Source organism: Notothenia rossii (genome assembly GCF_949606895.1).
Source record: "Notothenia rossii genome assembly, chromosome: 6".
Lineage (NCBI taxonomy): Eukaryota > Metazoa > Chordata > Actinopteri > Perciformes > Nototheniidae > Notothenia > Notothenia rossii.
Window position 1 is genome coordinate 36206706 of NC_136909.1, and position 27258 is coordinate 36233963.

The following is a 27258-nucleotide window of genomic DNA, read 5'->3' on the forward strand; positions in this document are numbered from 1 at the left end:
CCTACTCTTTGCACTTTCTGGTTTGATGCAAACTGCCTTTTGCAATAAAGTTGAATCTAATCTAAACTGAAACGTATGTTCTGCAATATTCTGAGATCCATTTCAAAAATCCTATTGCTTTTAGTTGAAGGAGCCCTTGCTATGCTCACTTTGTTTAATGCTAACATAAACCACTGCATTTAGAAAACATATAGGTTGTTATAGGTACATGCTAATGATATGCATAGTTTAGTTTAGTTGGCCAATCACAACGGAGCCAGCCAGCTAACCAATCAGAGCAGATTTGGCTCTGGTTTCAGACAGAGGGTGAAAAGAGTTGCTGCAGCACAGGCAGTATGAGACAAATAAAGAGCTTTTTGAACATTAAAGCGTGGAGACATGTAAAATGAGCATAATAGGGCCCCTTTAAGAAAAAATATATGTTTTGGTATTCTGGGTGAACTGACACTTTTTGCTTAGGTTTTTTTTTAAATGATTCTTCTTGGAGACATTCTGGTAATTCTCTTTGCAAAAACATTGCTGACTGGACATCCTCCTATATATCAACAATACAATATACTTATTTTTTTCTGTCCTGGTTGTGTTTTTTTTCTATAAATCAGCTTCCTCTCTGTATCCTGTCTGAGATGATTTCTGAGTGCAGAACCTCTGTGTGTATTTGCAGGCAACGTGCCAAATGTTGAGGATTTATGATTTCTTGTTGGGCTTGTTTCATCAACCAAACATCACATGTTCCCTCCTGATGATAATTTACAGCAGAACACAGTTTTATGAGGGAAAGGATGTAGCACTGTATTGAGGAAATGGATAAAAGAGGTGCTGCAGCACAGGCAGTATGAGAAAAATAAAGACCTTTTTGAACATTAAATCGTGTCACAGGAGTAGAGGCAGATAATATAATAATGAAACCTGAACAATTAGACATTTCAGCTAACTTTCCCACTGAGCAGGACCATCTTACTATAATCAAAGAAGAGATGCTCTCTGGACAGAACGGTGTAAACTGTCAGCTTTAAATCATCACGGTATGAACATTAAAACAACCCTAAAACAACAGCACATTCAGCAGGACATACTTTGTCTCAGCAGCTTCTGCCTCCACTTGAATGTCCCCAGCCTCATTATTGCTGGAGGTCTTCCCTGAGGATTTATTTAGTCCATCCATCCAATCAGATACTTTCTTTAGTGCTCCCTCCACAGTGGACACCAGCGTCTGGATGGCCTCCAGCTCCTCTGGTGCCGGGTATATGCTGGAGTGCTTGGCCATGACATGGCGGTCGTCGTTAGCAAACGATCTGAAAGACCTCTGGGTTCAGGAGAGAAGAAAAAAAGATATGGTCATTTTTTATTTTAGGTTTTCACTCCAGCTGATGCAGTATGAATCCCACTGCGGGAGCAGGTTCCGAGTGAAACTCAAGGACATCCAGAGAGGAAACATGGACTTCTGCAGGAATTAAACCTGTGGCCTTAACAACGTGTGACCTTTGAGTTGGTCTATCCTCCTCATCATTGTCATTAATCAGCGTAAATGCCATCCGTGGTAATGTCGTTGACTTTTGTCAGTGAGCACGTACCGATTTATTAAGGGAACCTGATGTTTATTATATCAAAACGTATGGACTAGGGCCGGGACTTTAACGCGTTAATTAAGATTAATTAATTACACAAAAATTAACGCATTTTAATCGCACTTATTTTTGTACCGCGGAACGTTTCTCACTGGATGAGTTTCAGGGGTACCGATTATACTGGAGCACCAACTAACGTTCATGACTTCAGACAACAACAAACCACAGTGAACAATAGTCGAACGAAGAAGCTGATGAGACCGCTTTGGTTGTCCCCGTGGATGGGACATTTTGTTTTAAAAAACGGACGGATGGAAGCGTCGATAAGAGCAAAGTTGTTTGCAAATTATGCAAAAAGGAATTTGCATATCACCGCAGCACATCAAGCCTCAAGTATCACCTCAATGCAAAACCTATAGCAGCTAGCGTGGAAGCTAGCGTGGACGTTAGCCCGACTAGGAGTACAAGGACCCACACCCAATTCGCGTTGATCAAACAGTGGCCTATGCAACAGAGATTTTATTTTTCATCAGGATATTGGAAGAATAGGAGGGATTGAGGTCAATCACTGGCACTTTTTAATTTTATTTTAAATGGTATAGTACACTTTATGTTGAACTATTTATTATGTTGTTGGTGCAACTGGCACTTTATGTTGAACTGTTTATTGTTTTGGCCAAGGTTATTGAGAGAGTTGGACTGAAATTTATTAGATTTTTTAAATCAACTGTTGGTAAATCAACAAAGTCTGTTATGGCCTCTGAAGCAACAGAGAGATGTTTTCTAATAGTCAGGGTTTCCAATGTTCTGAATGTACTTGAAAGTATTGTGTTTTACTTAAAAAACAAAGTGTTATAGTTTACAGAAGGTCTACCTACCTATAGGCTACCTGAATCTCTGAAATGTACTATATTCCTAAATATGCTATTGCTACACTTTATGGCCAGTGTACCACCTTGAAAAAAATAAACAATGTTTTGTCGCTTAAGCTTATGTATTCAGTCATTATTCAATGGTATACTAAAATCCATGTGAAAAAAATTGCTTCTCACTGTTCTCAGGTCAAATATTTCTATGTGATTAAAAATGCGATTAATTGCGATTAATTAATTACAAAGCCTGTAATTAATTAGATTAATTTTTTTAATCAAGTCCCGGCCCTAGTATGGACTAATACCAACTGTCTTTGAACAGAATTGCTCATTTACCCATGAGCTCTCTGTACCCAGCATTGTTTGGAAGTTCATCATGGTTCCATATATAATTGCTAACTACATAAATGAACAAATAAAGTATTCTACTGTAAAAGAGACCATAAGATCTTCTATTTCATCTTTCAAAGCTCTCAAAGCTTCAGAGCCGACATGTGTCCAGGAAGCAGAGATACGTATCTCGGCTGACAAAATGTTCTGACGTCCCCCTAAATGTTGCGATTAATTAGGACAACACTGCACAACTTTACTGCCACAAAACCTTGACCTTAATGGGTTGGTTTTGGAAAAATCTAATTTATTTTTCCAAAGGAAAATACCAAACAGGCATTTTAGGTATTCATCAGATCTGGTTTTGGGATTGCTCTATCATTGTTATTGGGTCGAATGAACTGTGTTTCAGGCTCAAAAATTAAGGACAATTCAGAATATCTAATTTGTCAGCCAAATGTGGATGTAATATACGAAAATAATCTTTGAGGTGTTTTTTGACAACACATCATGATGCTGATATGGTATAATGCAGTGCTGTACTACTAATCTACACAGTATTTCCACTATGTATGTATTTTTACTTGTAGTGGAGTATTTTAAGACTATAGCATTTTTACTTTTACTTAAGTAAAATATCTGAATTACTCCAACACTGCTCGTTTTAGACAGGTAATGAAAAAAGTACTACAGCACAGCCAGTACGATACAAAATAAGGAACTTTTTGAACATTAAAGCATGGAAACATTACATTATATTACATTACACTAACATTTGTTAGACACTTTTATCCAATGCGACTTACATACATTCAGTACTACGGACAATCCCCACAGGAGCAATTTGGGGTGAAGTGTCTCAGGGACACAACGACATGCTGACTGCAGTGGGACTGGAACCTGCAATCCCCTGATTCAAAGTCCAGCACACTAACCACTGAGCCACAGCCTCCCTGAAACATGTCACAGTATAGATAAAAAATACAAATAAGAAACCTGAAAATGAGCGCAATAGTGCTCCTGTAGCAGGTCTGCACAGAGCCTTGACCTCAACGATCATCTTGGGATTAACTGAAACACAGACTGTAAACTAGACCTTATCGCTGAATGGGAGGAAATCTCTGCAGCAAGTAGATCTGATGCTCACTGTGTAATTGTTGAAGGTTATTTTGTGTACATTTAGGTGCTATTTAGCTGCTATAAACCAGCTTGCTTAGCTGTTTTAAAGGTCCTACATACTTAAACATCACTAAATGGGTTTGAGGGACAAAATAAAGATGATCATCTTCGTCGTTCTTCAAAGCAATGCCGGCTCTTGGTATGGAATCCAGAGCAAAATAAATGTTTTTGAACTTGAACGCACTGTTTTTAATTCAACGCCTGCCTGATGTTGTTTTCCCTCGACTTCCTCCTCAGACGTGCAAACGCAGGGGTTTGTGTTCAGCGAGGCTCATCACAGCGTGCACGATGACAACAATACCTGAAGAGACCTGCACTGCTGCCAATCTCTGCGTGGCCCAGATACATCCGCCGTTACTTAAAGGTACCATGTCATGGCCATTTCTACTGATCATAATTCCATTGTTGAGTTCTACTAGAATAGATTTACACTGCAATTTTCCAAAATCACATTGGTTTCTCATACAGCATCTCTGTTTAGTATGTGTATTCACTCTCTGTCCTAAACGGCTTGTTGGAGCTCCTGCCCCCCCCCCCTCCCTGTGAGCCCATTGTGCTCTGATTGGTCAGCTCGCCCACTCTGTTCTGATGAGTCCACCACAGTTACAGCGGAACATCAGTGATTATGTGTTACAATGGCATTAGCAACCAGAAAATGACACCAGTAATGACAAACAGATGAGAATGCTGCATGGGGTCTGGGTGCCGTGTTGGCGGGACGTTGTGCGGCTCGCTGCTGAGAGGAGCAGACAGTGTGAGCTGTATTACTGTTGTTGTTTCCTGGTTGCAGCGTGGGGTCTGCGAGACAGCGAGACATCGCGAATGGACGCGGGAAGGCGGGGGTGCTGAGAGGGCTGCAGCACCCCAGGCGGTTTACATGCATAAAAAGCTACATAACACACAAGGGGACGGGTAATAACAGGAAAAGCATGACATGGGACCTTTAACATTAACATGTATGAAATGTACTTGGAGGGATAGAGCGAGAGAGGAATAAAAAGGGCTGAGGATGTGCAAAATTTGCTCCATGGTCGTTTTTACAAGCCTGAGTGCCCGTCAGACGAGCATCAAACCATTTAATTTAATTTAATCGTTTATTTAGCGGGGACAATGCACATTAATGAACACTTAAAACAAGAAAATGCAAATATGCCAGATTTTAGCTTGGAGCTAATTAATCCGCAGTCCCTCAAATAAAACATTTAAGAACATGACAATTATACACATAGCAAAGACAAATACATTATATGCAAAAAGTGTAAAAGAGCAAGAGCAGCATACACAAGTATTTACCACATGGCAGTACAATATAGCAGCAATGACAAGTGCAAGAGAAGATAAAAGAGCTACATAAAGTGCAAAAGGAGATACCCCTGCGTTAAGTGCATTTAGCGGTGATTGCACGTCTGTTTGCTTCTCTCAAGATTCTTTTAGTTTACCTTTAAAGCTATTGAGAGTGGGACAATCCCGTATCTCATTTGGGAAGCTGTTCCAGAAAGAGCTGCCTTTAATGGAGAGGACATTTTGTCCAACAGTTGTCCGTCTACGATGGACTTCACAGCCTCCTCTGGTTTCTGACCTAGTGCAGCGTCCAGTGTGTTTTTTGTGGATGAATTCCCCCAAGGCTTCAGACCAGGCTTCCAGTCCAAGGTCAAACTGCTATCTCTCTCCATCACCCATTCCTTTTCAACTCCGATCCCCTTTTTCCTCTCCTGCCTCTCTGCCAGCCCGCAGCGTGTAAGCACACCCTTATTACGGTGAGTTATTTATGATGGTGCTTTAATAATTCATGGCCATGACTCCCGGGGGCTTGTGCTGGAGTTGCGAGGGTCATTCATCACGACCTAGCTAATCTCTCGCTGAACTGCCGGGGGCATTCGAGGCTGTGTACAGGCAAGTGTGGCCGGTGTCAAGAGCCATAACACACAAAACGTACACACAAACATTAACAAGATATAAATGAAAGATTAGGACTTTCACGGCCTCAACACTGATTCTGGATGACCGCACCACGTCAGGCTTGTTTATTTGTTACCTACGAGACATCTGGGTGTTGAGGCTCGCACTGCAATTACATAGTAATGAGGTTCACTGCTTTAATTAATTGCTTTGCGGGGTTTGTCGGTGGATGCCATTCAGTTCAATCTGACACACACAGAAATACAAATAAATGTTCTTTCTATCAAACTACTTCAGAGGATGACATCCAACCAGTGGCGAGCCATCAGGGCCCTCTCTGAGGGCCTAAGATATTCCCAAAAATTATATTTGAAAAATATTTTGTTTTAAATATTTATTTTAATTATATATTTTTTGTTATATTTCTTCATTAGTTTTACCAAAATAACTTGATTTAATTGTATTTAAAATAACATTTCCAAATAAATAAATCCTTCGAATCTGCCTGTTCAGTTTCTGTTGGAATGTGAAGGGGTTAAATGAAAGAAGCACGTCTCTGCGAGTTACTTTGAAGACAGGAGCTGATTGGTGGTCCTGCTGTAAATTCACAGAGGGCCAGCTAGGGTAACTCAACAAGAGTAATGTCAAATGACAGTACAATTGACCAATCATATCTTCCCTCTAAATGGGTGAGCTTTATTTTCGCGGACTTTATGACAAGTTCCGCTCGCTGTGAGGTTTATACATGTGTATAAAGTGGTGCAGTGACGCGTCCTAAAACCCGGAAGTAAGCTGCATGGGTTCACTCGACAAAAAAGCAACGGGATTTCTCCATAGGATTTTGGAAAATAGCTCGAAATAAGGTCTGTGGAAAACGAACCTGTTTGATAAATGCACGTTTTGTTCAGCCGGATAATATCCACATGTCTACCCTACTTTTATTATTTTCGAATCACAAATCTCATCGATAGATTTTTTATTAGCATAAGTTCATTCATGATGGATCATGTCAGTGATAATGATGACATCATTACAAAATTATTGACCGAGTCATTTTCAAGATTGAGTTACAATGATAAATTGGAGTGGCAAAGGATCAGCTGCATGACCCCGCCATCAAGTGCTTCATCCAAAAGGACAGGAGGATGGACTTTTGTGTTTAAGTGACTTGATCATCAAAGGTATACCTGTTCAACAGCTCGTTAACGCAAATCTTTAATCAGCCAATCACATGGGAGCAATTCAATGCATTTAGGCATGTAGACATGATCAAGATGACCTAGTGAAGTTCAAACAAAGTGTCAGAACAGGGAAGGAAGGTGATTTAAGTGACTTTGAACTTGGCATAGTTGTTGGTATTTCAGAAACTGCTGATCTACTGGGGTTTTCCCACACAACCATCTCTAGGGTTTACAGAGAATGGTCAGAAAAAGGGAAAATATCCAGTGAGTGGCAGTCCTCTGGGCCAAAATGCCTTGTTGATGCCAGAGGTCAGAGGAGAATGGCCAGACTGGTTGAAGATTATAGAAAGGCAACAGTAACTCAAATAACCACTCGATACAACCAAGGTCTTCAGAAGACCATCTCTGAACGCACAATACATGGAACCTTGAAGGAGATGGGCTACAGCAGAAGAACACCACACTGGGTACCACTCCTTCCATCCATCCATCTTCTCCCGCTTATCCGTGGTCGGGTGTAGTTCCAGCAGAGAGCCCCAAACTTTCCTTTCCCCGGCCACATCAACCAGCTCTGACTGGGGGATCCCAAGGCGCTCCCAGGCCAGCGAAGAGATGTAATCCCTCAACCTGGTCCTAGGTCTACCCCTTGGTCTCTTCCCAGCTGGACGTGCCTGGAACACCTCCCTAGGGAGGCGCCCAGGTGGCATCCTTACTAGATGCCCGAACCACCTCAACTGGCTCCTTTCGACGCGAAGGAGGAGCGGTTCAACTCCGAGTCCCTCCCGGATGACCGAACTTCTCACCTTATCCCTATGGGAGACACCAGCCACCCTGCGGAGAAAACCCATCTCGGCCGCTTGTACCCGCGATCTCGTTTTTTCGGTCATGACCCATCCTTCATGACCATAGGCAGGGCCGTGGGAAGTAGGGGTGCTGAAGCACCCCCTGGTGGAGGACAGGGGATCTGCACTTAAACAAGATATAATAAAAAAAAAAACGAATTTTCAGCCTTGATGTAACAACATTCATAATTATGTAAAGATATCACCCTTTTCACCCCGGTTACATTTTCCATTTGCCCTGTACGATGGGCGCTGTAAGTGATGAAAGTGGGGGATGTTGGCTTAGCAGGCGCCTGCAGCTCACAGCCAAAGTGAGAGAGATAGAGAGAGGGGATACCGCGGGGATACCGCGGGGATTCCGCAGGGATCCCGCGGGGATTTTTGTTAGCTTCTGCTGCGCTTACGGATATAAAAAGATGTTTCTACAATAATGTGGAGGGAGAGTACTCTCCTGTCAGACTGGGAGGCTCAGTGAGGTAAAGGACTCTTGAGTGCTTAGATAGTTCACTTTAGTCTAAGTTATCTCAGTGGGTCTCAAACGTTTTGATCACAATTGATGTAAACAAATATTTCCAAGGCACTCTTTTATAATTATTAGGATGAATAAAAACAGGTTTGAAATAATTCCAATGTATATTATAGGAAAGTAAACCAAAAATATCGTTTAAAACTGGAGAGATTTAAAAATATGCACAAATAAATAAATGTTAACTGATAAAATAAGATATGAATGAACAACACAAATAAAATAAGTTACATTTATTTGTTTTTTTTTATGGTAGGTTATTGGAAATGTTCACATACTTATTTGATTAATAAAATGCAAACCGATCTTTTTCATATGGGTGTTTAGAGTTGTACCCCCTAGATCAGGGCTATTCAACTACACATTCAGTTGGGCCAGATTTTATAACTACAAAATTCAGCTGGGCCAAACATTCAGCGGCCTGTAAAACGCGGGTAGTGACACATTTTAAACCAACACATATTACTGCAGTGAAAAACATGCAATTTTTATTCATTGTTCATCTCACAAAGGTACGTCAAAAAGTGCATAAAAACTCAACTAATTAGCATTAATTTAACAGAATCTGAAAAAAAAGTGCACAGTTGTAGCATTACATTTGTTTGCTTTAGAAGTCAAATATTCAGGTTATTTTTTTTTAACCAGGCACATCACAAAGTGCATTTACTGAATACAATAATAGCAGTCTTAATACATTTCCTGACATACAAAAAAAACAGCTAAAGAGCTCCAATGCAACACAAAGAGGTAGTACTGTAGCAATACTATTTTTTCACTTTTCAAGTAATAACAAAAATAATCATACGTTATATCATATCATATGTCAATGCAATCCTAAGACATTGGTGAAGAGTGTTCTCAGTCAGGGAGCAGCGAGAGCTACTTTTGATTGAGTTCATGTGTGAAAAGCTTGATTCACATGTGTATGTTGATCCAAACATACTGAGCACACAGATCGCTACTTTCTGAACGTTAGGGAACTGCTGTTTTTTGACATCACTCCAAAACTTTGCTGCCCCGTTAGTGCGCTGCATGTCAATAAGTTCCAGTGTATATTTCCCCTTGTCGATGCAGGGGACCACTTCCTTTGCTCTGGTTGATACGTCCCCCTCTATTGCAACAGTGAAGGGGTCTCTGGCAAAGCCCATCACCTCTGTGGGCAGAGCAAGTCCATCCAATCGACCGGCAAAGTTCTCTTTCAACCTCGCAATGAAATCTGTCATCACATCCGTGATTTGTGCCGGAGATGTGATGTGTTTGGGGCGCGTCGGAAAATGCAGCATCCAACCCGTGCTCAAGTCGGTCGCGAAAAGGTCCAGCTTGACTTGGATCTGCTCCACAAGATCAATGACCGTTTTGTCTCTGTTTACGCTTCGGAGTTGAGAGAGACATGTTTTAGAGTTGCTATCATAGGACCACCGTTACTAGCACCACCAGATGCACTTTCAAAAAACGTGCTGCGTTGTGGTTTGGTGGTTTCTATGCAACGCGGAGTGTTGCGTTCATGGTCTGTACTAGTGTAGGAATTTGGCTACGGGAGGCTGGGCCACTCGGGAGTCGGTTCTGGGCCGCATCTGGCCCGCGGGCCGCCAGTTGAATAGGCCTGCCCTAGATCAGTCTCTAATTGGGCGCTCAAAGTGCACCAGATTGAAGGATTTTACTTTAAAATGTTAAAAACATCTTCCCGGGGGGGCACCCCCGGACCCCCCTAGAGGATGTGAAGTCCACCCCCCAATTAAAACATGTTATAATACTAAATAAATGTGAAGCCTTGTTATATAAGCTGTCCACCATGTCAATATGTTTATCTTTTTGTAATGTATTGGTCTTTTGTGGAGGTTTTTCATTGCCAGCTAAAATCTTGCCTATGGGCAGCACATTGTTCAGAACCAGCCCTGGTGTCATCCTTACAGCACCCCCCATTTTAAACATGTTCCCACGACTATGGGTGAGGGCAGGAACGAAAATGGCCCGGTAGACAGAGAGCTTTGCCTTCTGGCTCAGCTCCCTTTTCGTCACAATGGTGCGGTAAAGCGGCTGCAGTACCGCTCCCGCTGCTCCGATTCTCCGGCCCATCTCATGCTCCATTGTTCCCTTACTCGAGAACAAGACCCCGAGATACTTGAACTCCTTCACTTGGGGTAAGGACTCATTCCCTACTTGGAGTGGACAGTCCATCGGTTTCCTGCTGAGAACCATGGCCTCAGATTTGGAGGTGCTGATCCTCATCCCAGCCGCTTCACACTCGGTTGCGAACCGATCCAGTGAGTGCTGAAGGTCGCAGACCGATGAAGCCATTAGAACCACATCATCTGCAAAAAGCAGTGGTGCAATCCTTAAATAGATAGATAGATCTTTAATTTGTCATTGTACAGGTACAACAAAATTACAATGAACTCAAGGTGCCAACACGCAACAACAAGACAATATAAAAACAACAAGACAATATAAAAACAACAAGACACTATAAAAACAAGAAATGGGACTTAGTCCACCGAACTGCAGACCCCCTCCCCCACGACTACGCCTCGAAATCCTATCCATGTATATTACAAACAGGATTGGTGACAAAGCGCAGCCCTGGCGGAGGCCAACCCATACCGGAAATGGGTCTGACTTACTACCCGGACACAGCTCTCGCTTTGGGGGTACAGAGATTGGATGGCCCTGAGTAGAGACCCCCTCACCCCATACTCCTGCAGCACCTCCCACAGTAAATCCCTGGTCATACGCCTTCTCCAAGTCTACAAAACACATGTAGACTGGATAAGCGTACTCCCAGGCCCTTTCCAGGATCCTTGCGAGAGTAAAAAGCTGATCCGTCGTTCCACAACCAGGACGGAATCCGCATTGTTCCTCCTCAATCTGACTCCTGTCAGTTTAAAACAGGAAACTGAGGCTACATTTCACACGGGTTCACCAAACTGGACAATAATGGGCCTGGTCTGATGATTCTCCATTTCGGCCGCGACATTCGGACAGTAGGGTCAGAATTTGTCGTAAACAACATGAAAGCATGGATCCATCCTGCCTTGAATCAACGGTTCATGCCGGCGGTGATGTAATGGTGTGGGGGATATTTTCTTGGCGCACTTTGGGCCCCTTGGTACCAATTGACGCCCCACCCTACATGAGTATTGTTTCTGACCATGTCCATCGCTTTATGACCCCAGTGTACCCATCTTCTGATGGCTACTTCCAGCAGGATAACACACCATTTCACAAAGATCAAATTATCTCCAACTGGTTTCTTGACTATGAGAGATTGGCATCATGGATGTGCAGCCGACAAATCTGTAGCAACTGCCAGATGCTATCATCACGCAGGGGGTCCAACCAGCTACTAACTATGTGTACCTAATAAAGTGGCTGGTGAGTGTAGGTTAACCTACTGAATAAAAAAAAGAGCAAATGAACCAAAGAAAACATAAAGCAAATTCAGGTAGTAGGCTTATAGGTTCACACTACACAGTAATCCTACTTTGACTTAAAGGTGACCTATCATGCAAAATGCACTTTTGTACGTCTTTTATACATGAATATGTGTCCCCGGTAGGCATGGGCGGTATCATTTTTTTCATACCGTCATACCTTGCTGACAACATACCGTGGTATACGGTATATGACGGTATCAATCCCAATTTAAGTGGTAATTTCTCCCCCCAAACATTTTTTTACTCACTATATCAACAGCCAGCCCCACCAACAATATTTTCCACCAGCCGCCACTGACGGTATGACTTGGGTCGACTTGAGTGAGGTGGCGTTCGGCGGCAAATAGATGTTTCGAACGGTGTATTATATATTCGGTGTAAAATGCAGCCCGAGCCGGTAGACGCTCGCAAAGTGCCGCTGCATGGCTGCATGGCTGCAGGGCTGCATACATGACACATTGTGCAAATGGCACATTTTGAGATCGGATACAGGGCGCATTTGTAGATGTCCGACGTTGTTTCCATAGTGAGCTAAGTTAACAATATATCATCATACATAAACATTTTCCGGGAGTAATTACTTGACTTATGTAAACTGTGTTCGTTATTCTCCCGTCCAGGAGAGAAGCTTTAAAAGGAGACTAAATGGAGTCTCTTTGAAAGTTCAATTGGGTACTTTAATTAAAAAAGGCGCGGGTTGGTCACAAGCATGATATTGTTCAGTCAGACAAACAGCTGTGATCCGCTCCTCGTTAGGGAAGCCAAGAGTTGGATCTCTCCTCCGGTGCTGTTATATATCCTCTGCTTGCTCCTCCCCGCCTGCCGGCTCACCTCGTCTCCAATGTCCGTTGTTGCATTTAAACAGAGAATTGGCTCCTTTCACATCCAATATATGCTCAACACGCCTTTTCTCCTCATATTCTCTTTCATCACTTTTCATTTAACACATTCTAAACGCTGTAATCAATACTCTAAAAAATACTTCTCGGCTCGTTTGGTTTCCGGTCATTCCGGATGTTGTCACATGCTACTCTCGTCTGTAAACAATAATGTATTCAAATAAACTGTACCTTCATTTAATATTCAGCATGGTAGTATCTCGACATCTATAGTTGTAGTGTTAAATCAGTAGGCTTCGGTTTGCACCACTCCATATCATTTCGCTACTAAATTCACCTCTTTAGGAAATTGTATATTAGCCACATGCTACATGCGTAGATGAAGGATTTTCAGAATAAAAGCTTAACTGCTTGTGCACAAGAATTTCTGTTTTTTCAGTATAAAAGAGCATTAAAACTGACGGCATGTTTAAACTACATTTCCCCATTAAAACATTGATTTTAATTTCTAACACTTATTGAATAAAGTTTGCTATATTCACTAACTAGTTTGGCAATATAATTCCGTGCATGTGTAAAAAACCTTATTTCCATTTGATTCATTGGATTACTCGCGTGAATGTTTAGCACGTAAATGCTTTCGTTTTTAAAACCGTCCGACCTCGACTACAAAACCATCAACCAGTTGCATAGGATTAATGTCAATTAAATGTCAACACTGACTCACCCCGTCTTAAACATTCCCAAAGAAGTGCCTCCGTCTCTCGTTGTGCTGGATGAAGTCACTGGCGACGAGTAAACCCAAAATAGTCCCAAACAGGCGCAGAGGCATTTTTCTTTTTTACTAGTTGTCCGAGTTCGGGGCCGGCAAATGCTGCCGCCATCTTGCTCAGCTCAGCTCTGTGCTGAGCTCTGAGAGCGGGAAAGACGGACTGCCCTCCCCTGCCCTCTGCTGGCGCGTGCTGTGCATTACAACCAATGTCGTCCCTGTCAAAACTCCGTGTCAGTGTAATAGAATGAAACGCATCTATGATTTGGCGCACAGTCTGTGACGTCACGGTATTGAAAATCATACCGACGGTATTTCGAAATACCCTGGTATACCGTAATACCGTCATAGCGCCCAAGCCTAGTCCCCGGTGTTCCAGGGAACTCACCAAGTGTCAGAAAACACAACCCTCTCTATTTTCCTCCATACCCAAATCTCTTAAAAAGGGGCTGCAACGGATCTGATACAGACTGATCCAGGTTTGACCACTTCTATGACGTCACAGAAGTGGCGCAACGGCCATTGGGCCAACTCCGCCAATCAGGAGGAAACAGCCACGGACATTGCCGTTCGAAAGCGCTGGAGACGCTGTAGTACATATGCCAGGCCTATAGATGGTGCTGTTCTCACAGAATCAGCCCATGAAAAGACAGTGTTAAATTGAGCAAAATGAGGAATGGCTAAAATGCATGATCTGTTTGGTATTTTGAAAAATAAAAAGTATAAATATGCCTTTTATAGGTATGGTCCTACACTATATTATTCAAATATAGCATGATAGGTCCACTTTAAGTAAAGGATCTGAGTAATTCTTCCATAACTGCTTACTTCAAATTGAAGGCTTTCTAGAATATGACACAACCACCATGTAAACTCTAATATCTAAAATGTTTGATTGACCTTCTTGAAAACTGAAGTAACGTTTTTAGTATAAAGGACAACCTATGTTTCATACAAAAGCATTCCAACATGTGACTTTTAACAGGGTCATCTTAAGCACATAACCATTGGCAACGCAAAGAGACTGTTGTATGATGGCCTTGATGAAGGCCAACAGCTGAATTGCATTGATCTCAGAGTAAATACATTTTTTAAACCGCCAATATTGCTGGAGTTTTTACCTCTGGAGATTTTTCGCTTCTTTGTAAACCTTTGCAGTAGGCAAGTTATTTTAGAAATCTCTATTAGGCTTCTGATCTTTCGGATGCAGAAAAAGACCAACAAAAAAAATGAACTTTTGGTGAATCTGTGGATTTTAAAAGGGACAAAAGCATAGAGTCATCACACATCAAATCACCTGAAGAAATTCCGATTTAAAACTACAGCAAAGTATTTAAATAGTAATTATTACACGCTTAGTTGAATACTCGATTCTGATTAGTCCATTTGGACATTTCAGAGGTTGTTAATACTCAATAACGCACCACTACTAAGCATAACATGACTGTTGCTATGTGATCAAGGGACTAATTGGAGTCATATCAATCCTCAGAAAGAACCCTGGTTGATTTAATGTCATCAGTGGACAACAAACATTAATTTTCTCCATCAGAAAACACCATGGAATACTTTTGCAATATTCATTTTTATGTTTGTGGAGAGCCCAAAACTTTGGATTCATGATGGCTAAACTGTCCTCAGTAAAGAAAAAGAAAAAGAGCACAAGAGAAGGAAAGAGGTTTAAAGACAGAGTGCTGGTTGCAGAGAAATCAAAAGAAGAAGACAGACAGGAAGTAAACAGTAAAGGGAACAGCAGAAGAAGACATACAGGAAGTGAACCATAACGGGAACACGGTATGTGCCCTGGCATAATTTAAAGACTGTTAAGTGGAAAAGAAAATGTGAACAGACTTGGACGGTTAAAGAGAACCTTGATCAGTGCTGCCACCATTTTTAAGTTATGTTGGTTTGTAGTTGAGCGGGCTATAATCGGGATACTCGTTTCAAATGATCCCTCACATAAACATTAGGGTTAATCAAATTTGCTGTTTTATTTAGTCTAATTTAAATCGCGTTGGGATATTCTCAAACCTAGCTTTTTGTGAATTCATTTGTCAAAACCTCTCACTCGAAACCTTGGGGATCTTTTTTGTGGTGTGCGGGCCTAATACTCACCAGGATCTGACAAAGGAGACAAATCAACATCAAGTGTTTCGGTACACGTCTTGTTATTCTGCTGCCACAAACCGTCTAATATCCCTACAATTCATTATTTGGTCTGACTGATAATCCAATGCTTGAGCTGTCTGCAAATGGCAACCTTAATCAGCTACTGGCTTGGGAATACAAATAAACCTTTACTGAGTTTATAAAACATGATAAGCTAAAAACCTTCTATTGCGTGGAATACACCATCAGAGATCCCTTCCATTCCTATGAGCTACAGTATGAAGTTGCTAGTTGTATCCTCTTCCACTCAAAATGTAGTTTATCTGATGAATGGTCAGGTAGTATGGGTGTATTTAAAATATGAAATGATTAGTGGCTAAGAACTAGGGGTGCTCCAATCGATCGGTCACCGATCGAGATCGGCCGATACTCACTCTCTGCCGATCGATCGGTGCTCTCTAAAAATGCCGATCGCGAGAGCCGATTGCATGAAGTAAAATGATGACCTAAAATACATGACACTCTTCTCTGTGCGCGGCAAAACAAGCTCGCCAAAATGGCTTCACCAGTCTGGCAGTATTTTAAGGTGTCCGAAAATGACAATAAAATAGCGGTATGTAACGTGTGTGAAGTATAAATCCTGCAGCTCCACCCGCTGTGACGGACCGGTGAGCGGAGCGAAACACACACTAAGAGTTAGACCTAACACACGTAGCTATTTTATCTACCTCTGGAACACGCTAAACTAATTATACATATATTTATTCTGCACTGTCGGGTCACTTATTACTGGATCAGTGAGCTGCATGAGATACAGTACTGACAGGCTGTCAGGAGAGGGAGAGAGAGAGAGAGAGGAAAAGAGAGCGCTTCCACTAATTTCTCATGTCAACTTGAATAATGCACTTCATTTGAATGTAATAATTATGTTGGTTGTTGTTTGTGGAAGCGCCAGTGAATGAGCCCCATTAACTGAGTTTTAAACATCACTTTAAATGGAAGATCCCCATAGGCCTCGCCCACTCGATCGGATCGGTATCCGATTCCGGCGATCGGCCCCAAAATTGGCAATCGGAGCATCCCTACTAAGAACATTACATACTATTGCATCAAGCATTTAGCTTACATTAAGTGCAATTAACCATGACGAAACAACTTCAAAAAAAGCGATAATTTGCAGCATTAGGTTCAAATGAATTACTTCCTAGAAACGTGAACAGTTTACTTGTTGCATTTGGCCAAGGTACACACACACACACACACACACACAATATATACTGTAAGACAAAGCTCACCATGTCCATGCAGGGGCTGGGGAGGGGGGGGATTGGTTCGTGGGAAAGGTCTAGGTGAGGACCGGTGTCCCGTCACTTGGCCTCTTCATGCGGTCCACTATCTCTCAGCTTCGGCCTCTCGGTCAGAGTCCCACTGTGAAACGAATACAAATAAAATGAAGAAACATTTCAAATTCACACCATCTGCGGAAGGAAATGTCCGCAGAAATGTGGACTTAACCTTGTATTTCTCTTTTAATTATTTTTAAAAGTTCATTTGTATAGCATTTTTCATACACCAGAGGCCTGTACTACGAAGCCGAATTTTCGCTTAGCGAGCCAACTTCAGGGAAAACTCTGGGTTTCCGGTCCTACGACGCTGGTTATCTTCTTACCGGGCTAAATCTCCATGGTAACTTATGCTGAACGGCTAACCTGGGGCCTATACTACGAATATAGTTCAACCTATCCTGGATATGTTTTGAGTTATCCGGTTGACTTAATCCAAAACAAACCCGCTCTCGCTAAACAGTCCTACGACGCTGGCTATCAACTCGTTTGCTCAAGCCAGCCATGTCCTATCTAGTTAGTTGCGCGTTCACATAAAAGGGCTGGTATCTGGAGCATTCGACCAATCACAAACACGGAGAAGCGTACTAACAGCGCAGCGTTGTACTTCCTGAATGAAAAGTATAATATTAGTCAAATATGAAGAAGTTAAACTTTAAACATCCATGACTTAAACACTTTAGGATACTTCCAGGATAAAAGCCTCATAGTTGCACCTGCAAGGTGAATACAGCTGGTAACAGAACAAGTGTTTGAATGCAAACATTAACAGGTTTATGATATCACTGCCCCGTCTAAGACACATCTGACTTTAATTACATTTGACTCGAGTGTGCGTCAACTTAATGTGTTGCTTAAAATAATACTTATGCGTATGTGACACTGTGAGTGTTGCACGGCCATATACGGCTCAGCTGACTCAGATAAGGAAATATGATACATTATGATGTGATATGAATGATAATGGGACAAATCGACATCTGCACTCACAGTGCTGCGGACTGTACGTAATGTTACTTTGATCCGGTTACTTATGTTGTGGCAGATATTTAATTAAGCTTTGTAATGTAATTAAAGTCAGATCCACTCGTGTCTTAGCAGTGATATCATAAACCTGTTAATGCACGCTTTCAAACACTTTTTCTTTTTCCAGCTGTATTCACCTTGCAGGTGCAACTATATGGCTTTTATCCTAAAGTGTTTAAGTCATGGATGTTTAAAGTGTAACTTCTTCATATGTCTAATATTATAGTTTACTTTTCATTCAGGAAGTATGACGCTGCGCTGTCAGTACGCTTCTCTGTGATTGGTCCAATGTTGCAAACCCCGCCCCTTTCATGTGAACGCGCACTCCGGACAGAGAAACCCTGGCTTAAGTTACCAGAACCAGCGTCGTAGGACCGTTTAGCGAAAACGTGTTTGTTTTGGATTAGGTAAACCAGCTGACTCAAACATATCCAGGGTATGTTGAACTGAATTCGTCGTACAGGCCTCTGGTGCAGCTCTAAGTGTTTGTCAACATTCAGAGGGGGCAACTTTTGTTGGCTTGGTAATGATGCAGCTTTAACCTTTGTAATTGTTGTTTATGATGTGGGTGAACCACGATTTAAGGCTTATTCTAAGCTGCTCTGAATAAATATCAGCTAAATGCTTCAAATGTCTGGCTGCTTTTTCAAGGCTCAAAATGATAATCCCTGATGTCAGATTTACAAACATTGTGCTTCACATTTCAATACTAGTAATCACAAAAATGTTCTACAAAATCTAAAATAGATGGCTCGTTTGAAAGGATATGCAACTACTGTTAATAAAGTCTCCCAAGCCAGAATCTTTACAACAGGAAAGTCGGCAAACGTCTGGTCACCAGGGCGCATCACATGCACTTGTAGTGCATTCCCTGTTGTAAATATGTGATTATGTACAAGAGATGATAAACAAGTAATATATTGTAAACAGTATACATCTAAATTACCACCAGTTCATAATATTTAAACTTTTGCCCCAAATTAACCAAATGTGTATCGACATTAGGGTTGGTTGTGTCTTTGAAAAATGTAAAAGCTTTTTTGTTTACTTTTTGGTCTATGCGCAGCCTTGAGTCCAGCCCTAAATGCAAACTAAAATTATTATTCATTTTCATACTTACAGCTAGTTATTTTTACCTGACAATGTGAGCAGAGAGATTTAAATTTGTCCGACTTCTGAGGGTTTTCTAGTCAATGTCCGGTACATACCAGCTAACAGAAACACTGCATCACAGTCAGCGGTGGTCAAAAAGCTGCGTGTCACCAACGCTAAGCTAGAGATCATGAGTGGGTTGTTTACTGACCCATTTCATGTCGTAGAACAAACCGTTACAATCTGTATAGATTGTGCTAAACTCAGATTTTATTTTAGGCATTTACATAAACTCTTGAAAAAACGTTGACTTCGATATGAGGGAACCTAAAGTGATAAAATGGTGGCATGGATGTTTTACTAAACATCATCACACCGAACATTAGCATCCTTTAGCTAAGCAATGGTGACATGCCACCAAAATAGTTCTAGTTTCCCTCTTAAGACTACTGTCTTAAGACTACTGTCTTAAGAGGGGAAACTGGAAGCGTTTAAATGCTAACTATTTTGCGGGTTAAGGACCATTCAAGCACCGCCCTATAAATTACATATCTAGTAGATTTTGATTTGTACAATTATTGAAGTTTTACATGAAGCATTTAATCTGCTATGAAAACTCCCTACTTCATTATTGTTTTCAGTTTGTCCACCCTTTCTAAAAAATGTATTGTTTGAATTGTGTTGATTTCTTTCGTTTTACTTTTGTAATAAACAACCAAAATTATCATGTGGGTCATACTGAATAAACCGGTTTTAAATCTGTAACTATGTTTCATATGACAGTGTTAGTCCTTCTGCTCCTGTTCTTTTGTGATGAGCTCATGCTTTTACAGAACAGATGCTTCATGTATGGGACATTTAAAAAACTTGCCTCTGATCCCAATACAAAAAATAAAACAGCCTTTCACAAACCAATTTGATGCTGATGCTGCCATGAAATTGTTCTTACGTTATCAGGCCACAGAAGCACGGCAGCACATTAATTTAATTACGCAGAATATATTCTGGCCATTAAAAGCATTAGATGAAGCAGCTTTGCATCACCCACGAGGTCGAATGCTAATGAGACGAGAGCCGGAGCCTTTGGTGTAATTGTGTGGTGGTGGTGGTGATGGTGTAAAACTTCCTGGGGGGAATCAGTGGGGTCGAGCAGAGCGTCAATTCGATTCTCTGTCACCTTGACCTTGTTTTCAATGACAGAGCAGAGCAGGCTGATGGTGTTAACTGCTGCAGTATTGTCTATTTACTGCAAGTTTTGAATCATCCTTTAACCGTTGAATAGAGTAAACACTCTAGGATGTTGATCAATATGGCACAGCAATTACTGAACCAGCTACTGAGATTTCTGCCTTTCAAAGCTTCACGTTCCTGCTCCTGCTTCCTAGTTTTGGAACAAAAACTCCCCAAACAGCACAACTTCAAAGCATTTACAACTGCTCAATAATGGAGGACGTTGCTACGTGTGAGAGACCGGAACTCAGCACATGAATGCTAACAAGCCTTATTCTCACACGGAAAAGGAGGAGTGTTTGTGCGTCAGTATTCAGTTTGAAGATACATCACCTCTTCACGCTACATATTTCTGCTGCGTCCCTCTCTAATCTCATGTGACTTTCTGACTGTCAATGACAGGCTGTAGAGGAGGAAGAGGAAGTGGTGGCACATTTAGGCTGACATAGATAAATGACTTTCCTTTGATAAAAGCTTGAGTGACAAGTTTGGAACATTTCCTTTAGAAATTCTAAATGTTAATACCAGATCTGTATGATCTATTTTGTTGCAGATGTAAATATATATATATATATATATATATATATATATATATATATATATATATATATATATATAGAAAAGGTATTGTCCTGAATAGCTTGGCGCACTTACCAGCCAATCAGGATTGGAGTAATGAGATTGATGCTTCTGGGGTATACGCAGGGAGGCGTATCCCATAGTGAGACATCGAAGTGAATGGTATGAATGAGAAGGCAAAAAGCATAATATGGCTGCTTAAAGTACATATAGGATGGCTGCTTATTTCAGGGTCATCTCCAGTCTGATATGACAAAGGCAATGGGGCAAATTATTGGATGAAAGCATTTTTGGGCTTACTGCCTTTGTATTCCCAAAACATGCCAATTTCCAAAAATACTTTGCACACAAAATAACATTGAAAAACGTATATGTTTTAAATAAATAAATCTTTACTTAATGATGAACTTGGTCTGAGGGATAAATATCATAAAAGTACAGTAGAATCTTTTGTAAAAAGAAAAAAAAAGGGAAAACATTTTTGGAAGTTGTAAATCCCTTCAGTACCTAAGAAGAAAGATACATTGATTCTTACATAGTTTTTTCCACACTGCCACAGACAATTTAGGATGAATGCGAAGGATATTGACTTTTGCTTCACAACCACTTTTGCTACAAATATATGTTGAGCACGTCCTGCTGAACATGTGACAAGATATTGCTCTTCCTAAAATATGGAAAAACAAACAGAATGCAATATAGCAATCTTGTCCCAACTCCTACCTGAATTAAGAGCTTGTACTTTTATTGGCCACGCTCCAACACATTGTACACGAAGGAAGGGGCATTTCTAAGCAGTTGAATAATCACCAGCTAGAGCTGACCAGCTAACCCAGGGGTGGGGAAATGTTTTGGCTCGGGCCACAATGAGTTTTAAATTTGAGAGACGGGCAGGGCCAGTAGCAGATCGCTAAAAAAATATTTAGCTGTCCACTCCTCATTATACACTCGGCACTCAATGTTGACTTTTCTTTTCTTTGGTCCACTCATTGCTACAGATGCAGGTTCAAAGGTGAATTATTGCGTCATTGTTTGCGTCATGACGTAACCGTTTATGTGCCTTCTTATGACCCTCACAGCGTTTTACGTCGCTGATTTTCTCCGCAACATCGCTCACAACAACATCAATAGAGGACTGCGTCTGGTAGTTTTTAATTATACGAAGCCAGATTAAATTAAAGAACTACTTCTCCAACCTTGTACCTTTCTCCAGAGTGCCGTGGTGCATTGTTTATTAATGTGGTTCAGCTGCATTACTGCCCGCTGCAGTGCTGCTCATCTACCGGAGTTTATTCTCCCGTTAACTCGCGGCAGCGGCCGCGCTCTAAAGTTTTCATTGTCTGACTGTCACACAAGCAGCTGATAAATATCCCCCATCCCCATCAGTGAATGTGTTTTAGTCTGAAAGCTGTTTGGCATTACAACGCTGTTATGAAAGTTTATCTCACATTCTACAGGTGATGTTAGATAATCAGACTATCTTGACTACTTGTTGCTATGATATTGTGGCATAAGCCGTTTTCTACACGCATATTTTACCGACGTAGTTTTCGTTATGATTTTACTTGTGATCGCCACATGTACTGTAGCCCATGTATCGATTCCATCCGATAGCTGCAATAATACAAAACAACAGGAACACGTCTGCCTCTTCACAATGGTCAATAACAGTGAACGGATGGTTATTAAAGTAAGGTCAAATAAACAGAATCACACTAAGCCTGGTTAGTGTTGCCTGACTTTATATAAGTGTTTTTATAAGTGTTTCGTCGCGTTCTAGTCACTTTGCTCAGCGCTACTGATTGTTACAACTTGTATTAGCCGATCTTGCCGGGTTGCCGATTGGGGCCAGCTGAGAGAATAGACCAGACTCCAGCAAAGGTAAATTGTGTCTAGAGTGCGCCATCTAGTGGGATCGACTGAAATGCCGGGTATTGCAGGAAAAAGGCAAAATGAATGCGGTCTTTACTATAATTTGGAAAATGTTGTACCAATATTCGGTGGGCCGGATTCAAAAGCCCAACGGGCCTTATATGGCCCGCGGGCCTTAGTTTGCCCATGCCTGAGCAGACTGGGCTCTGCTTCAAGACAGAGGGTGTAAGCAAGCCCCAAGGAAGTGGGCCAGATGGTGAAGCAAATGTCCGTAGGGGCCAAACGATGGTAATACAAATCCTGTGTCAGTCTGTGACATCATTGGGACTTTTTCCCGTTGACTCACATTGGGAAGAGGCGTCTATATACAGTACACGTATCAGCGCATCATTTTTTGGAACAAAAACAACTACCCAGCATGAACACTCTAATAGCCCTGAATGAACCCTCCTGTTAACACACTTCAAAACAATCTGGAAACCGTAATACAAATGTACGCAAATTAATCACATTACCAAATTTGACCTTAAAATCCTCCTGTAATACCAACACGGAAATTTGCCGAACCACGCGCCAATAAACCAAAGCAGAACATCACAGCGGCTCTCCCTGACAGCGGCTTTATCAATGCTTTTGCTATGAGAAAAATGATTTGACTTTACGTCAATAATTCATAAATCTTGTTGTAATGAAGTAAACCTAACTGATTTATCTTCCAATTTTTCATGCATTTTCTTTTTACAACACAACACATGCATTCATTTTATCTTCCAATAAAATACAAGAATGTTCAACTTGTGATTAATCATGAATAAATGCTAAAAGTTAATGATAAAACACATAGCACAAGGACAACAGGACCTAGACGTAACAGTCATGGCTGTCTATATTAGCATACAGTATTCTGCTGCTCTTCTAATATGTCCCCCATGCGGCCTCATTTTTTAATAACCTTTCATCTCCCTGAAGAGAGGGGTGATTAAACGAAGATAATTAAAAATACAGCAATGACTTTTTAAGGACGTTGATGGTGCTGCAGGAGCAGCAGATGGTGAGCTCAGCGTGTGACAAAAAGGCAAAGCTGATTTAAAAAAAAGCCAGACAGGGAGTACATGTCAGCAAGGATGAGTTTCCCCTCTAAATAAATATAGAATCTCTACACAACTCAAAGGAGACGTACGACAAGCTTTACATAAATAAAAACCAGAACAGTGAACGGTATGAAGAGTGGGAGCTTTAAACACATCCACTCCCTCTGAGTCAACTTTATTTGCATAGCCCTTTATCCTGGTTAAAGTCTCAAAGGGCTTCAGTACGCCCACATTATGAGACAATAAATGAAAAGGACACTCTCCAACCTCGGATCTTCAGTGAGAAACAAAACCCTGCGAGAGCTTTCCATTTTGTTTCACCAAACGGCAATTAGGATCATTAAACCCCAGTCAGAAATAAATGTTCGAAACAATTAATCCACAAGGAAAAAAGATAAGGTTAACTACGGTTTCCCGATATGTTACAAATGGAGTGCTTTGTTTTTCATAGGTCGATTGGTTATTATGAAGACGATAAAGGTTCACTTCCCTGTGAAGCGAAGCACTAAGTTAGCATGGCAAGGGATTCCTTCATCAAAATAAGATTGGATTTCCCCATTGGATTTCCGTATATGGAAAAAAATAAACTCTGTGGCAAACACATGTTCATGACACTTAACACGTTATGTTCAGCTGGATACTCTTCACATATTAAGACTTTTTTGATGTGCAACGCAAATACATCATTGTGGCATGGCTACGCAACACCACCGCAAAGCTAAAGGCGGGCTGGTGTTGGCGTAATGACATTCAGTAGTCCCATTTAGTCACAGTTTTATGACCCATAGAAATTCAGACATTCGCAAGCGGAGTATTTACAGAGTTATTTTATGTCAGAGAACAAATTCTTCAGCTTGTAGAATTTACAATTTTTTTACAGGCTTCTAACCACAAACACGTTAAAAGAAATGTTGACTTGAGATGATGGAACCGGAAGTGGTAAAATGCTAAGTCGACATAAAGAATCTAATTGGGTATTGTTTGACATTTTTAGACATTGGTGCCATTACAAAAATTATATTTTGAATCCTTAAATGTTGATGTGTCAACAAGTGTACATTTTTACCCATAATTAAGCTTTTCAGTGCATATTTTATAACGCGTATTGAATAGAAGTCTAGGAGAAAATGAACATATTTCTCACTTGGATTTATCCTGCAAAAAATGTCCTTATGAGTTTGTGGTCCAAAGTAGTTTCAAGCCTTCTTCAATACAGCATGTTTTTGTAAATGATGGGTCCATTTGGAGTAAAATAAGCAATAAAGCAGGGTATGCTTTTGGAAATGGCTCAATTGTGACAGGTAGCCACTAAAGGTTGGTTTGGTTTCAAACCATTCGATCCACGGTTAAGGTTTTTTAGTATCCTAAAATGTCTTGTCCAACGTTTGGTTGCACTTAGCTCAACCTTCTCTGGTCCTTTATGGTTCCAAAATAACAAACTAGAGGTTACAAACGCAAATCGAAACCAGTGGGTAATGTCATACTGACTACATAGTCTATTTTCAATATGTTATTTTGTATAGTATCCAACTGTTTTATGTGTTATTTTTGTGGAAGTTTATATTAGATGGTTTAAGGTAAGATGGAGCTACGGGTTCAAGAGTGGATTTCTGTTTACATCAGCTAAATGTCTTATAATCTTTCCATAGCTCAAAAGATAAGGTGAATTAAATGAATAAAGCTCATTCAATATTTGGATATATGATCAAACTTAGATTAGACTGCCACATGAAAGTAGGGTGTAAATCCCAGAATAGCAGACACATTCTTTACAGTTTTCATTATGCAAGATATATATAAAATATTTGAGTTGATCGAATATCTCCGTGAAGACTGGAGGTCGAAAGCACCACTGGCAGCCAAACAAAGAATGTAAGAGAGTGCCAGTATTGCAAAAGCAACAGAGAATCTAAAGTATTAATGATGCTTTTTTTTTACAACAAGCGGCTATCTGACTGACAGCTGTGATTGTGGTGAGTGGCAAGGCACTGGGGTTATTAGTCCCACTCCCAGTGAGTAGAGCAAGGCGGTAACATTACCAGTGTCAGAGGTCTTGCTTAAAATGCATCCACTCATGCTGCTGTAATGCACTCTGGACCGAAACATCCAGCAAATGGCTGCGCTCTTCCACTCCACTACGTTCCTTCCTCAGGTATCCTCTCCCTATAATCCATATTGAGAAAGGGGAGATGAACTATTTTTCACAGGCTGTGTTTATTTAGGTAGTTTTCACTGCAGGGAACTTTTATGAGCAGACTTTTATGTTCACACAAGACTTCAAATAATGATTGTGCAATCCTGCGAGCACTAGACAGATATGGGAGACAGAGCTTTTTTGACTAACACTCAGACAACAAGGGGAGCCGCAAACTCTCTAATAATAGTGAAGATGCAGAGAATCTCACATTTTCCAACACTTGGGAGTTTTGTACGGTGGATGAGAGGTGCAAACGCACTATAGCGGCACAAAACACGCACAGCACTTTCAAAGATGATGCAAATATAAAAAACACAAATGTGCCAAAACACGTCCAAATGAGGGAGCATCTTCACCAACTTGAAAAGGCATGCGCAGCGTTTACTAAAAGAACGCTGCAAATAAACACACGCTGCAAGTACCTCAAAACAAAAACGGAAATGGAGACACTAAAGGCCCTGACACACCAGGCCGAAATCGTCCGTTTTCGTTAGTCGGACAACGAAGCTTGCCCTGTCGCCCAAACTCAATTTGGTGTGTCCCGCACCGTCGGCCGTGACACGCCTTATCTGGCCTTTCATGGCCGATTCAAAATGTTGAATGCGTCGGCCACAGGCAGTCGGACAAAGAAATCACTCTGATTGGCTGTACAGCTAGCGAATCAGTGCATGAGAAGCGAAACGGTTGCTTGAGAATGTCTTCCACAAGCAAAACTCCAATGGCTGATAGCTCCAGTACCGCACAAAACATGTTTTCGATGGAAATGGAATGCACACGCTATTTGTTGTTTGTTTAGATCACGCAGTCTGTTCTTCTACTCTGTCTTCCGGTTGTTGCCTCTTCTGAATGACGAATACACACTACCGCCGCCTGCTGGTAAGGAGAGTTATTGCCACTCACGCATGTGCAGTTCGTACGTGCTCGGCTGAAGTCTTTGCGGTGTGTTCCAGTGCGACACATGGCCAAGACGCAGGAGAACACGCCGACGCAACAGTCGGCGTCGGCGAGTTCTCTGGTGGCTGCTTGGTGTGTCAGGGCCTTAAGAAGTGATGCTCACAGCTGGGACCGGAGCGCTTTTTGACGTTTGGGCATTATAAAGTTGGCCAACTTTGCCCTCAAATGTACATTTGATTGGTTTATTTAAAAAATGTGATTGCATAATTCATTCTTACATTATTGAATATCTGCTGTAAACTAGCTAGCTTACGTAGCTAACCTAATCCTTTCAAATATACTGATAGAACACATAGAATTATGAAACAGACTGACTCTGCCAACAG

General features: G+C 41.2%; 1 protein-coding gene across 8 annotated transcripts in view; it reads right to left on the reverse strand.

The window, feature by feature from the left end:
- Nucleotides 1-27258, reverse strand: part of LOC307043957 (spermatid perinuclear RNA-binding protein-like) — a 140475-nt gene that overhangs the window by 67340 nt on the left and 45877 nt on the right. For 4 of the 8 annotated variants that reach the window (XM_079688928.1, XM_079688931.1, XM_079688929.1 and 1 more), the window contains 3 exons: nucleotides 16844-16976; nucleotides 10558-10709; nucleotides 1077-1306 (listed from right to left, as the gene is read on the reverse strand). In XM_079688928.1, coding sequence (XP_079545054.1) covers nucleotides 1077-1306; nucleotides 10558-10695 — 368 coding nt within the window. In that variant the 5' untranslated portion in view covers nucleotides 10696-10709; nucleotides 16844-16976. Of the gene's footprint in view, nucleotides 1-1076; nucleotides 1307-10557; nucleotides 10710-16843; nucleotides 16977-25820; nucleotides 25945-27258 lie in introns of all 8 variants that reach the window. The other 4 variants (XM_079688932.1, XM_079688933.1, XM_079688927.1 and 1 more) reach the window with 3 other exon arrangements.